The sequence below is a fragment of the Mesocricetus auratus genome, unplaced genomic scaffold (genome assembly GCF_017639785.1).
Source record: "Mesocricetus auratus isolate SY011 unplaced genomic scaffold, BCM_Maur_2.0 Super-Scaffold_100010, whole genome shotgun sequence".
Taxonomy (NCBI): Eukaryota; Metazoa; Chordata; class Mammalia; order Rodentia; family Cricetidae; genus Mesocricetus; species Mesocricetus auratus.
This window is the reverse complement of record NW_024429194.1, coordinates 71,148,973-71,162,461: the sequence shown is the minus strand read 5'-3', so window position 1 is coordinate 71,162,461 and position 13,489 is coordinate 71,148,973. Positions and strand designations below refer to the sequence as shown.

Sequence of the window (13,489 nt, the reverse complement as noted above, 5' to 3'; positions counted from 1 at the left end):
CCTGGGAGCAGAAAGGGGATAAGATAGGGGGTCGATGGGAGGCAGGGGAGAAGCGGAGGGAGAGGGAACTGGGATTGACATGTAAAACAAGATTGTTTCTAATTTAAATAAAAGAAAAGAGAGTAGGAAAAAAATCTCAGGAGAACAGAATTATAGAGAACATATCTCAGCATAATAAAGACTACTAAAGACTACATTTTACATTTAGCATCATGCTAAATGGAGATAATAGAAAAACATTCCTACTAAAATCAAGAACAAGTCAAGTTGTTCCCATTCCTATTAATATAGTGCTATATGTCTTCACTATAACAATAATAGAAGGAACAGAACTAAGAAAGGAAGGAGTCAAAGTATTCTTATTTTTATGTCATAGTATATTTAATAGTATCTTAGGAATAGTTACTATTAAATTCCAGCTGATAAAAATTTGAATCTATGCTTACTTTTCATGGGTTTCAGCAGCAGGGAGCTAAAGATTCAGATTTACTTCACTAAGCAAATGCCAAAACATGAAGCATTTAGATCTTAAGTAAACAGAAGAGAAGTGCAGGTGTGTAAAGGATTTCAAAGGCTTCTAAGCCACAGTTCCTCTTGCTCAGGAGATCTTATCATGAGCCAAAACAAGTCTTCCTGGGCAGGAAGATTCCAGATTTCCCAGCCACAAACAAGAGGAGTCAACTTGTATCAACCAAAGCCTTCCGCGCAAGAGGCAGAGACTGGATCACAGGCTGGATAGACTAGCCAGAATTGGTAAACTCCAAGTTTAGCAAGTGGATTACACTTCACACACATCAGGCTTTCCAAGGAATAAATCTTTCTTCCAATCTGAAGTATAGTTCAAACCCATTCTTATCTCTACTGTAATATTGACAACTCAAAGACAATAGAAGTACATGAATTTAGAAAAACTCAATCAAAAGTCATGTCAATCTCAGGTGTTCTCATCCTCCTTGTACTCAGCAAATGCTATTTGGGTCTACTCCATGACACAGAGAAGTGTGGGTGACCCATAACTTGTGTAAGACTCATGGGATCCTACCTGCCACTGAGGATGAACAGTAACAGATGTACAATGGAGTTCCAAAGCTTACTTTCATTTCGGTGAACACTCCAGGGTTTCTTTCCCCGTTGCATTGTATTTATTTATTTATTTAGCTGGTGGCATTTGTGGGGCTTTTGTTTAATGTATTCTCATGTTTGCATTTAGTTTTGGATAGCCTCCCTGCATAGACCTTATCTATACAAGAGATCCTGGTATCTACAATGGCTAGGGGTAGCCAACAAATTTCATTTATGCAGCCTCAGTGTGCACAGTGACCTCTGACCTTGGAAACAATTCAATCTAATTCATCAAGACCAGACTCAAGATGAATTAAAACCAATAAAAATAAGTCATTTTTTGTTTAATTATGATGAGCCATGTACTAAATCTGTAGCTCTTATATCCTTAAAGAATTTTCTTGAAGGTTCAGCTGTTGGAATAGGGAAAGGTAATGAAAGTTTCTGAACACTGATGAGAAAGAAAAAAAAACCTGTGTAACACTTCACTAATTATATTCAGAGTTCTTCACTTTTGCTAATAAAGTGATAATTAGCAGCTAATATTTTAGGTCATTAACTGATTGCCTTTTAATAGCTTACTATGTACATGTTAGTTGGAATTAAAATTGGAGGGATCCATTCATGAGAATAGATATTGCATTTATGTTTTGATAAATATTGTGTAGAAACATATATTGTAATTAATAAAAAAAACCAAATTCTAGTTTTCCAGTTGCTTTTTGTTTGTAATTTTTATCATATATCTTTAGTATGAAAAAAATCTTTTAAACCAAAGAATGTAGCTTGTTTTGGAGCATTCTCCTGCTAATGAATGCTGAGTATGAATATGAAGGCTTTCATATCACTATGTAACACATTAGGCATTCAGAATGCCCCTTAGGGGTTTTCTTCTTGCAAAGCCACACAATTCATCAAACAAGCTGCTCCTGAATAGTCAATCAGATTGGGCGAAAGCTCCCTTCTGTAGTGTCCCATTGTGAAGCCACACACACATTTGTGTTCCCTTTGAAGCCACAAAAGTGAAACCGTTATGCTCATATTAGAAGCAAAGGAAGAGTTTCTGTTAAGTCAGCAGATATAAAGTACAGCCTTGGTCACAGTGGGGGCCACTCCAAATGGCAGTCTCCAAGCAGCAAAGGTTAATTAAGAGTGAATTCCCAGAGAAAACCTTCAATGGCCTGCATATCACCACATCACACCATAGACAGCATCACAGCATTCAGAACTATAATTTATGGACACCTATAATGTCAAAGAAATCTTTCCTAATCCCACTGTTTTGTCTTGGCTTCATATTATGATGATAGCTGCAGGTGCCTTTTCTCTATGTTTTTTATATGTCATTATGTGAATACTGAAGATGCATGTATACAAGTAGACCCAAACTTAACTTTTGTACAAAGTACAAGCAACATATTTTACCAGTAATACATTTATCTGCCTGATCGATGAAAATAAACTCTTACACTTTGTTGGATTTTAAAACAACTTTGTAAAAGAATATGGAATTACCAAGTTTCTGGGTGTACCTCCTGAAGAAACTCTCAGAGAGGATGGGAGAAGCATTGTTTCGCATATCAAAAGCCTGAAAATGACCCAAAATGTCACTGGGAAAATGGATATTGGTGCCATGACATACTCAAACAATTAGGCATTAAATAGACAAACTGCTGTGACATACACCAAAATAGATGCATCTGAGAAGCAGGCTGAGAAAAATAGTGGCCAGGGGAACCTTTGAATGACATGCTGCCACTAAAGAGAATTAGAACCATGTACCGGTATTAATATCCCACTGAGAAAAAACTTAATCACCATTCTGTGAATATTATATCCAAATAAATATCATCTATGGTTGTCCATTATGAATTCTCTACGCTGAATGCATATCTTGGACTTCAATTTACTATAAAAATACTTTAAATGGATAATTTCTAATGAATCCTTACAGGAAAAAAAGTTTTTGAAAATATAATTTAAGAAATGCCGTATCTCATGTGCATGTGTAATGTAGTAGTTAAGCTTACACAACTAAAACATAGTGTGGCAGCAGGAGTGGTAAACTTGGTAAATGTTGGTCAAGGGGTACTTCATCTGAATCTAAAATAAACTCAGAAGCGCTACTATGCTGCAGAGAGACAATGTTAATGAAAGTGAAACATGCCCTTAAAACAGTTGACGGTAGATGTTTTTATCACAGAAACCATTCCACAATGTGCATATTCTTCATATGTAATAATTGGTGTATACAATTTTGTCAACTAAAAATATAGATAATATCCAAAATAATTTTAAGTAGCATTATAGTTTAGCTGAATGGTTTCCCTTCAAAGTTTACCTGAAACTCCACAAGGCCCATGAGACTGTGTGTAGGAGCTCCTCTTCAGTTCCTGTCTGTATATCAGGTGTGGCTTGTTGTGGTTTTCTTCATGCTCATTCCCATCTGCCTGTATAATTGGTTCTAGGAAATATTCACCATCATGGGCTTTGAATGTTCCCATCTGGAATGGGGAAAATAACATTCATTTTTACCAAGAGTCACTACACAGTGAATTTACATTGTACAACCAGCATACAGGACTAGGCTCATAGCTCAGAGATACAGTGGTTCCTTAGTATGTGTGTACCTAAGTTCTATCCCCAGCATGACAGTGAAATTAAATGAGCTCATAAGGATAAAACAGCAGATCCCATTTACTAAATGTTATCAACTGGACACAAGTTTCTTCTCTGTGGCCCGTGCTTCTCTTCCCTCTTCTGAATGAAGCCACAAGACTACATACTATCCCCATTCACTTTAGACAGTGGATATTCCAGGTATTAAAGACAGCCACTAGCAAGGCTCTCAAAACAAAGAAGATCTAGAATTCTCTATAAATGCTACAACTGCTTTGTCTGGTCTATGGAAGGAAATGGGGGGAAAGAAGACTGTTAGAAGTAGATGAAGGTCAGACTGGATAAGATGTCTCTGGTGATGAGAATTCAGAACTCGCTTATAGGAACTGAAAGGTGAGGAACAGGTTTTACAAAGAAGGTCCTACTTTCTGAGCTCTAGAATTCAACAACTAACTTGCTATTGACATTTGTGCTTGGCTCAAATTTCCAACCTTAATCTGTGTAAATCCACTCTTGGTTTTCATCCAAAACTGTTGTTTCTGCAATGATCTATTCTTCAGTAAATGGCTAACATATTTCCAGATTGTTGAAGAAAAAAGAAAACTTTTGATAACTTAAGGATTGAACTTTCTCTCCTACCTTACAATAATCCCACAGCAACAGCTTACTTGGCCCCCATAGTATGAGCAAAATTGAATGAATTATTCCATTTTAGCCACCATATCCATGGTTGAATCTAATACTTTGACCTTCCTCAGCATAGAAATAGCTAACTATGTTGTAGTCCCCACATACTAAGTCATACAGGACCTTCCTTCACATGCATGCAGCATGTTAAATCAATGGGAAAGACAAACTATTTAGTTAGTGGTATTGCATCAAGTACAGAGACAACTAGAAAGAATCCATAGATATCAAAGAATTTCAAAACTGCTAGTTAAGATGGCCCAGCCTCACAGGTTACTCCAGCCAGGACTTCAAATAAGCTCTACACTTTCCCATCACACAGAGACTGGACAACAAATGATACAGTTAGCTCTGCCAGGGCTTGATCATTATCCCAATTTTCTGAGGGTCCCCTAAAGATGCCATCACCCCCAGACAACAGAAAGCAGTCTAGAGAACATGGTGCCCATATTCCCAAGAGGTGGATAGTTGTAAACAATGTTTCTGTCCCACCTGGTCCCACAGGCATTTAGCCCCAAATAAACACACAGAGACTTATATTAATTATAAACTGTTTGTTCAATGGCTTAGGTGTCTTACTGACTAGCTCTCTCTTACTTATTAACTAATAACTATTAATCTATGTGTTTATACATGACCTTATTTTACTGGAGAATGCCAAGCATCCTATCTTCCTGGTAACTACATGGCATCTCCTTGGTGGCTTCTCTCTGCATCCTCTCTCCAGAATTTTCCTCATCTTTTAGCCTGCCTATACTTCCTACCTGGCTACTGGCAAGTGTCTTATTCATCAACCAATAAGAGAAAACTATATACAGAATGACATGCCCCATCATCTCTTTTCTGTCTAAATACAAAGGAAGGTTTTAACTTTAACATAGTAAAATTATATATCATAAAACAGTTATCAAGAAAGAACTACAGTTAACAATATTTAGTCTACTAACATTTGGCAAAATTTAAAGAAAATATTTTATCATCTACCCTATCTTTGTGAGTCTAAAGTTTTCTATGTATTTTATCTTTTATCATAACTAAGTTCATTAACATTTAGCAAAATTTAAAAACATATTTATCATCTATCCTATCTTTATGAGTCTAAAGTTTTATATGTAACTTATTTTTATCATAATTAATGAAACCATAACTATCATTTTCAACTCCATCAAAGGCCTCAGAAGGATAATATATAAAATCTAGAGTTTAGAAAAGAGGAGATGATGGGGGATGTCCTTCTGTATATATGTTTATCTTATTGGTACATGCAAACAACATTAAATGGAATCAGTAGAATACATATATACATATATTAACAATATAAAAACTATTATTGTTACATATATATGTAATAGTAATAGTAAAAGAAAAAGAGGTCATGAATTTGAGACAGAGTCAGGGAGTCGTGAAGTGAATTAGAGGGGACAGTGAGGTGTTATGTAAATACAGTGTTCCTGTAGGAAATTCTCAAGAAATAAAAATTTAAAGTAGTAAATAAAATTTGAAAGAATACAGTAAATCCCACCCACTCCCCCAAGTGGAGAAGAGGTTCATATAATTCAAAAACTGGGAACAAAAATATCCCAGGTAGAGACAGTCAGACTGAAGCTAAAGAGATAATGAAGGACCCATAGTAAATTAGGTGGCAGCATCTCAAAGAGGGAGTGAAAGGCTTTGGAAGCTGGGGAAAGCTCAAGTGATAAGAGAAGGAAGTCTGACACTGTATCAATAGAGGGCAGAGATTGGCAATCACTTGGGGAAGACAGCTCACTACTCATCACTGTCAGAATGCACAAATACACTTTTACCTATATTCAAAAAATTACATTCCCTACTGAGCAAAGTGTGATCTGTGATGAAAACCCATCAGCATTTTACTGAGCTATAGATACTGGGACTAGCACGGTTTTGATGATGCTTCATTTCTATTTCTTAACTCTAGTTATCCTAAAAACTATTTAGGAGCAAGTTAAAAATTGTTCTAAATTCCACTGTTAATGATAGTCATATATTTTGAGCCATTCTTTTAATGTAATAATTATTAAAGCCACTGAAATGGTCATAGCAATCATAAGCATAAAGCCCTCTTTGCTGTAATTATAAACAAGTCACTATCCATCAGCATCTTCAATTTCTCTATCTTTCCATCATTTAAAGCATTGCCAGGAAGAGCAGACACTGTGTAGCCACAGAAATGAACAACTTGTGACTATCATGGTAAAGCACCCAAGTTACCATGCCACCCTTTAATGATCGTTCATGTCTTTACTGAAAATTCATAAATTACGGTAATGTGGAGATGTCTCTTACGTATTTGCATATAGTTCTCTTTCATGGAACAAGTCAAATGTTTATATCATCTTAGGTAGTATGTTAATATAACAAACTAAACTTTTAATAACTTAAAATTAGGGGCTAGAAATATGGCTCAATAATAGAATGCATGCTTAGCAAACATAAGGACACCAGTTCAACATACAATACAGGGAAAGTAAAATAATTGAAACTCAATTAAGTTTGCTGACTATAAAACACAATTACAGTATTTTTAAGAAAAAACAAAATTCTACATAATTTTCATTCATTGGACACTTTTCTAATGGCCTAGCATCTTGCAATTTCAATAACTAACTCTACAAATGTCAACTTTGAGTCTAACCATAAATCACTCATTTTTCAATATAGTACCCAGACTCCAGCATTTCCAACCTTCCCAGAAAACTAATTCTGTCTGTACTATAAAAGGTAACAAAGAAATTGTTTTTGAAATCTGAGCACATGGGTCCATGGAAAATCTGTTTCTGCCTTTTAAAAGAGCCTGCTGAGGAAGAGAAATATGATAGTATCTTGGGGAAAGATGCAAATAGACAGGAGCTGCCCTCTGCTTAACTAAAGCACACCCATGGCCCCACTGTGGATACCCCACTGTTCCCAAGAAACATTGATAATCATTATATAGCTTTTGCTTTTCTCAATCAAAACTGACACAAGGAACTTCTATGAGCTCACAGGGTCTACTCTGTGCTCCCACAAGAGATTAAACAGTTCTGCCAGCATCCATATGTCCCTGGGTTGTAGCTGTATTAGAATAGCTTGCCAGAAACAGTGGCTCTGCAATGGGCAGGGTTTCATCAGAATCTATGGGATTTAAAATACCAAGTTCCAAAAACTATGTGGATAAGTTATTTCCAAAGCTGATTCCCTTTTCTATTTACCAATGAAGGATTGTTACTTCCATCAACTTATCTATAGTTCATCCCTATGGAATGGACCTCCTGCTTAAATAATAAAAAAAATATATTAGGGTTATGCCAAAAGACTCCCAAGGAAGCTATTAATTCAAATTAAAAAAAGAAAACTTGGAAAGGAATCTATGAAGGAATTTGAGGACTTGACAAAACAGGTGGTTCATAGAATCACATTTAGCTCATCTATATTTTTAGCATCCTGTCTATCTGCAGATGAATGTTGCAGACTGATTCAGAAGGAAGTAAATGGTGTTGCACTTTATCTTACTGACTTACAAAACCCTTCAAAGCTAGCTTTCACTTGAGCAGGTGTTCCCTGATTATTTAGACTAGGGACTGATTATCTGCCAAGCTGTTTAGTGATCCTAAGACTGGTTTCAATTTATTCCGCTGAACATAATTTTTATCTGTTTAGACAATTTTATATAGCAGTATTTCCGGAATGCTGTTTCAGTACTGTGGCATTCACTCACGCGGTTTTCAAAATACATGATCAGCACACATCCTGTCACTACAACCAATGGTGAGTGTTCAGATCTCCTAAAGAGAAAAAGCAAGCACAGAGAAGAAACCCACCAGACTCTTTTCCCAAAACATGCACAGTGCCACGCTAAGCCTGGCTGCAAGGGAACAACACTGGAAAATAGGGAGTTGCCGAACTTAAAAAGTTTTTCAGTCTCTAACCATAAAGTCAATAGCAAATTTGTTAAGGCTTAACACAATCAAAACTCTACCCAAGATATAAAATGGCCAAAGGACTCAACTGTGTGTCCAAGCAAACAGAAAAAAAGAAATTCTATATCTTGTCTCTCTCTCTCTTTCTAAGGCAATAAGAGGTCTAAAGAACCATTGAAATATGAAACCTAAAATCATCACAATAATGAGAAGTTAAATATGACAAGAAAAGTACTAAGAGCTGTTTTATAAAGTTATGACGAAATATATTCATGATATATTGCCAAAATAAAGCCTGGTGCTAGGGAAATTCCCAGGAATCCACAAGGATGACCCCAGCTAAGACTCCTAGCAATAGTGCAAAAGGTGCCTGAACTGGCCTTCTCCTTTAATCAGATTAGTGACTACCCTAATTGCCATCATAGAGCCTACATCCAGTAACTGATGGAAGCAGATGCAGTGACCTACCGCCAAGCACTGGGCTGAGCTTCTGGAGTTCAGTTGAAGAGAGAGAGGAAGGATCATATGAACAAGGGGGGTCAAGATCATGATGGGGAAAACCACAGAGACAGCTGACCCGAGCTAGTGGCAGCTCATGGACTATGGACTGGGAGCTGGGGAACCTGCATGGGACTAAACTAGACCCTCTGAATGTGGGTGACAGTTATGTGGCTTGATCTTTTATGGGGGCTAACAATGGGAGCAGGACCTATCCTGGGTGCATGAACTGACTTTTTGGAGTCCATTTCCTATGGAGGGACACCTTGCTCAGCCTTGATACAGTTGACAAGGGTCTTAGTCCTGCCTCAAGTTGGTATGCCAGACTTTGTTGACTCCCCAAAGGAGGCCTTACCTCCACTGAAGAGTGGATGGAGGTTGAGATGTGGGACATGAGAAGGGGAGGAGGAACTGGGGCTGGTATGTAAAATAAAAAATTAAATAATAATTTAAAAAAGATTATATCATACGTTGTCATTCTCTCCCAATTATTTAATAGAGTTGAAGTTTTATCAGTAAGGTAAGGATCCAACATATTATAGGTTCTTGATATTCCCAGGTTTAACATAAGTGCTTTTCTAAGCTTTGGAAATGGACATAGGAAACAAGTAAAACAAGTATCAAAATTTGAGTTGTCAGAAGCCAACCAAAATTGCCGGGGGGGGCAATTAATCAAAGGAACTATGAACTTAAAAATCCTCCTGGCTATTTTCATTGTAAAAGTAACCTACAAGGCCCTTAAATTTAAGTCAGCAATCATAAAGCAATCTCTCTTCCTCCATTCCTCCTCTGCCTCTCTCTCTCTCTCTCTCTCTCTCTCTCTCTCTCTCTCTCTCTCTCTCTCTCTCTCTCTCTCACACACACACATCACACACACACACACACACACTACCCCAAATCAGTATCCTCCATAAAATCCATTTTAGAGGTGACCAAGGAGCAGAAATGGCATCTCTTTCAAAGGGCAGACTGGTACCTTCATAAGTGATGGAGTCAATAAAAAAAGGAATGAAAAGTAATGAGGAAACCCTCTTGCTGCCAGCATAGCATCCCTAAAATTATTCCACAGAAGGAACAGAAAATCCTGCAGATGAGCAGCTACCAGGTATCCTGACTTCTGAGGGGGGTAGTTAAAGCGTGGTAGCAACCTCACAGTTCACCATGTGTACTGGGCTTGAGAACACACAGTCAATTCATGTTGCCAAGTCCAAAAGATCGTAACCTGCACCTTATGGAGAAAACAGTAAATTACACTGCAACTTTGTACTTTGAGTAAAGAGACAACTGCTCCTATGGACATTTGTTGAAAAATGAGTATGACTGATACAATGAAAGCGGAGAGCAACATGGTATTTGATGGACAGAAGGACAGCCTATGGTAGACTGCTGATAACTGATATCTTCCTTCCTTGTTTCTTTCTGGAAATCTCTCTGCCAAACATTCTAGTCATTTTACATCTTGGAAAAGTCAAGAAACATCTTCTCCATTACATGGGAATGGCCATGTCCTTTTTCAGCTGAGACAGCCAAGAACTAGTTGGCCTGTCCTATGCTCTTACTATCAAACCAAATGATTTATCTAGCTCATGAATATATTTTAACTAATACATACAATACCACCAATACTTAAGTCCCCAGCAAAGGGAAGAATTAGTCAGAATACCTTTATATAACTTCTTTACTCATTCATCTCTGAAAGTTCACAAATGTGTTTGTATCCCTTGCCACCATAGCCAGGCTTATTTAAAAAAACAAACAGTACTGGTTCTGGAGACCAAACTTACACCCTCGCACTTGTAAAACAAGCATGTTACCAACTGAGCTTCCTCTCAAGCCCCCAACCATATTTTCTAGGTGCTATACTGAGTCAGTATTTGGATGTCGCAGAGTTATAAAGGAAGATACGCATTTAGACAAAGCATAGGATTCCTCTCCATGTGCCCCATCTGAAGCTTCTTGAACCATCCAACAGGCCAAATAAGCCCACCCAAGGTCCATGTATGCTTTCTTACTTGTTTCAAGTTTACACTGATCTCCCACTTCCCTCCTTGGTTTCTCAAATACAGGCACTTCCCATAAGCAAATCACATCTTGACATTTGCTTCTTCAAGAAAGGGGACAAATAAACAGTAGTATATTTAAAATCAAGTCACAGGAAATGCTTCCTCATTATTGTTTGATTATTTGGGTAATCACAAGACTAATAAGTCTTCCCTTAAAAATATAAATGTGTATGTTAAATATGTATATACAGTGTATATTATACATATATTTAACATCTATACTGTACATATCAACACTGAGGAACTGGATGGTGCAGCTGCTAAAGATGTCTGCTATCAAGCTTCAAGATGTGAGTTTGATTCCCCCAGAATCCACATGATGGAAGGAGAGAATCAACACCAGCAAGTTATCCTCATGAATGAATTAATAAAACATATAACTATGGAATAGCACATGGAACTGTATTACTGCAGTAAATGGGAAGCTTAGAAAATATAAGACTAATTTATTTTTAGGATAGATTCAAACCAGTACAGCTACTTATTGACAGTTTCCATACTTGGACTACAGTTAGAAGTTAACAGAAGCCAACTCAATAATTAGTCTTCACTGTAGAGTTGTCAGGCTGGTTCTTTGTTCCGATGAGAAACTCCAACATAATCTGCATGGCCACATCAGCTACTCTATGAGAATATGGTACAAGCCAAGCACACCATCGGTTTTATACCATCTGGAAACTGTTTCCTTCAACCAACAAGACTTCACTGCTTCCAATGCCATCAAGAATTAATACTGTTAACTTGGTTAAGTTTGTCCCTGAGAGTCTTTGGAAGAATGGAATCCACTAGGCAATGTGAGAAAAGAGTTAATCAGCACCACAAGGGATGTTGTCTTTGAATACACTATGTGTTTAATCCTGTTATGTATATGCTGATAATAATGATCCAACTCACTAAATAAAGACCCTATTTATCAACCTTAGGAGACCGTAAATCATATCACTATGAAAATTAATTTAGGATTGAATATGAGGGTTAATAGGATGGTAACTATAATTCTGTAGCAATCTATCAATGGATTGAAGTTTCATAAACATTATCATCCTACTTACAAATACTTTACAATATGCTCTATTTTCCTTTCAACTATATAGTTTGGGAATATATAAATCTTTGCTCTAAAATCTTTGGGTCTTTAGATAAATATTCATGGAAAATAAAAAAGCAAAAAGAAGGAATATTAGAAAAGCAAGATGTATATAGATATAAATATAGATATTTTTATGTTCAAAAAACTCCTGGCAAGATTTTTATTCCATTCTGGCTGTTGGGCTCAAAAGATTTTAGGAATAAAAATTTTAAAAATCAGCCAGGTTCAATGATTTTGTGAAATGAAAAAAGAAAAAAGATGTAAACACAAAGAGTTGCAAAAGTTTTATAAGTTAATCATACAGAAATTGAAAAACTTCTCTAAGTCATATCTTGGGTTAGCTGAACACTAATGAGCTAAATGAAATCAATAAAACTTCTGAGGTATCTATTTGAACAAATGGTCATAGAGAGAGGATTTTGACAGTATTAATTTGATTTTCCAGATAAATTAAGCATTATTTTTAAGTCTTTAAAAAATTGAGCAATTTTCCTAGGAGTATAAATGTCTATGTACTACTGGTGTTTCTACTATGTTGACAATATAAATATTTTACATTTATCTACAGTGGAGAGGAAATAAATTATTGGAAGCAATTTAGGTAAATCCAACTCGGTACTAGCTGGAAAAGAACAAGAAGACTTTCCAAAGCTACTTAGTAACTGTCTTAGGATTTTAACTCTGTGAAAAGTACCATGACCAAAGCAACCTGGGAAAGAAAGGACTTATTTCATCTTACACCTTGTAGTAATTCATGGAAGTACATCATTCATGGAAGTCAGAGCAGCAACTCAAGGCAGGAACCTAGAAGCAGGAACTGTTGCAGAAACCATAGAGGAACACTACTCGCTTGCTCACAGCTTTCTCAGCCTGCCTTCTTATACAATCCAGACCACCAGCCCAGGGACTGCACCGCTAGCAATGGACTGGGCCCTCCCACATCAATCACTAATTATGAAAATACATTGCTGACTCCCTCGGGGCAATCAGGTGGGAGTATTTCCTCAACTGAGGTTCCCTCTTCCAAAATGATGTAAACCTATGTCAGTTTACTTGACAAAACTACTAGCCAGCACAGTAATTAACAATGCTCACATCCAGAGCAGCATCTCAAATCAACTTGAAAATAACAGTTATTGCATTTTTGCCTGGACAGAACTACTACCAATATTTGGATCAAATAATAAACAGATGATTTTGTGGAACTATCAGAACACCTTCCAGAAAGTGTGGTCTATTTATTCATTTATTTTTCTCTTTTGTTTTCTTTTTCAGATGGGGTTTCTCTGTGTAGCCTTGAACACAAGAGATCTGCCTGCCTCTGCCTCCTGAGTGCTGGGATGAAAGGCCATGTCACCACTGCCCAGCTTTGATGTATTTATTTTTGTTAAACAAAACTTAGGCACACAAGAAACTTGTAGCCACATTCTTTCTCTCCGGTGCAGCTGTAACAGCAGGGATGGTATAGCTTTGTCTGTCATAAAATGATGCTCTCATATCACATTAGCATTCATACAGTGATGGTTTAACTCATTACACAAAGTATAACA

The 13,489-nt window shown here is 36.8% G+C and overlaps 1 protein-coding gene across 10 annotated transcripts in view; it reads right to left on the bottom strand.

Moving 5' to 3' along the window:
• Nucleotides 1–13,489, bottom strand: part of Adamts20 (ADAM metallopeptidase with thrombospondin type 1 motif 20) — a 118,844-nt gene that overhangs the window by 102,966 nt on the left and 2,389 nt on the right. For all 10 annotated transcript variants that reach the window (XR_005880033.1, XR_005880034.1, XR_005880035.1 and 7 more), the window contains exon 3: nt 3,404–3,566. Coding sequence is in view for 6 of the 10 variants with exons in the window: in XM_040753924.1 (XP_040609858.1) it covers nt 3,404–3,566 (163 nt within the window). In the remaining 4 variants the exon portion in view is untranslated. The remainder of the gene's footprint in view (nt 1–3,403; nt 3,567–13,489) is intronic.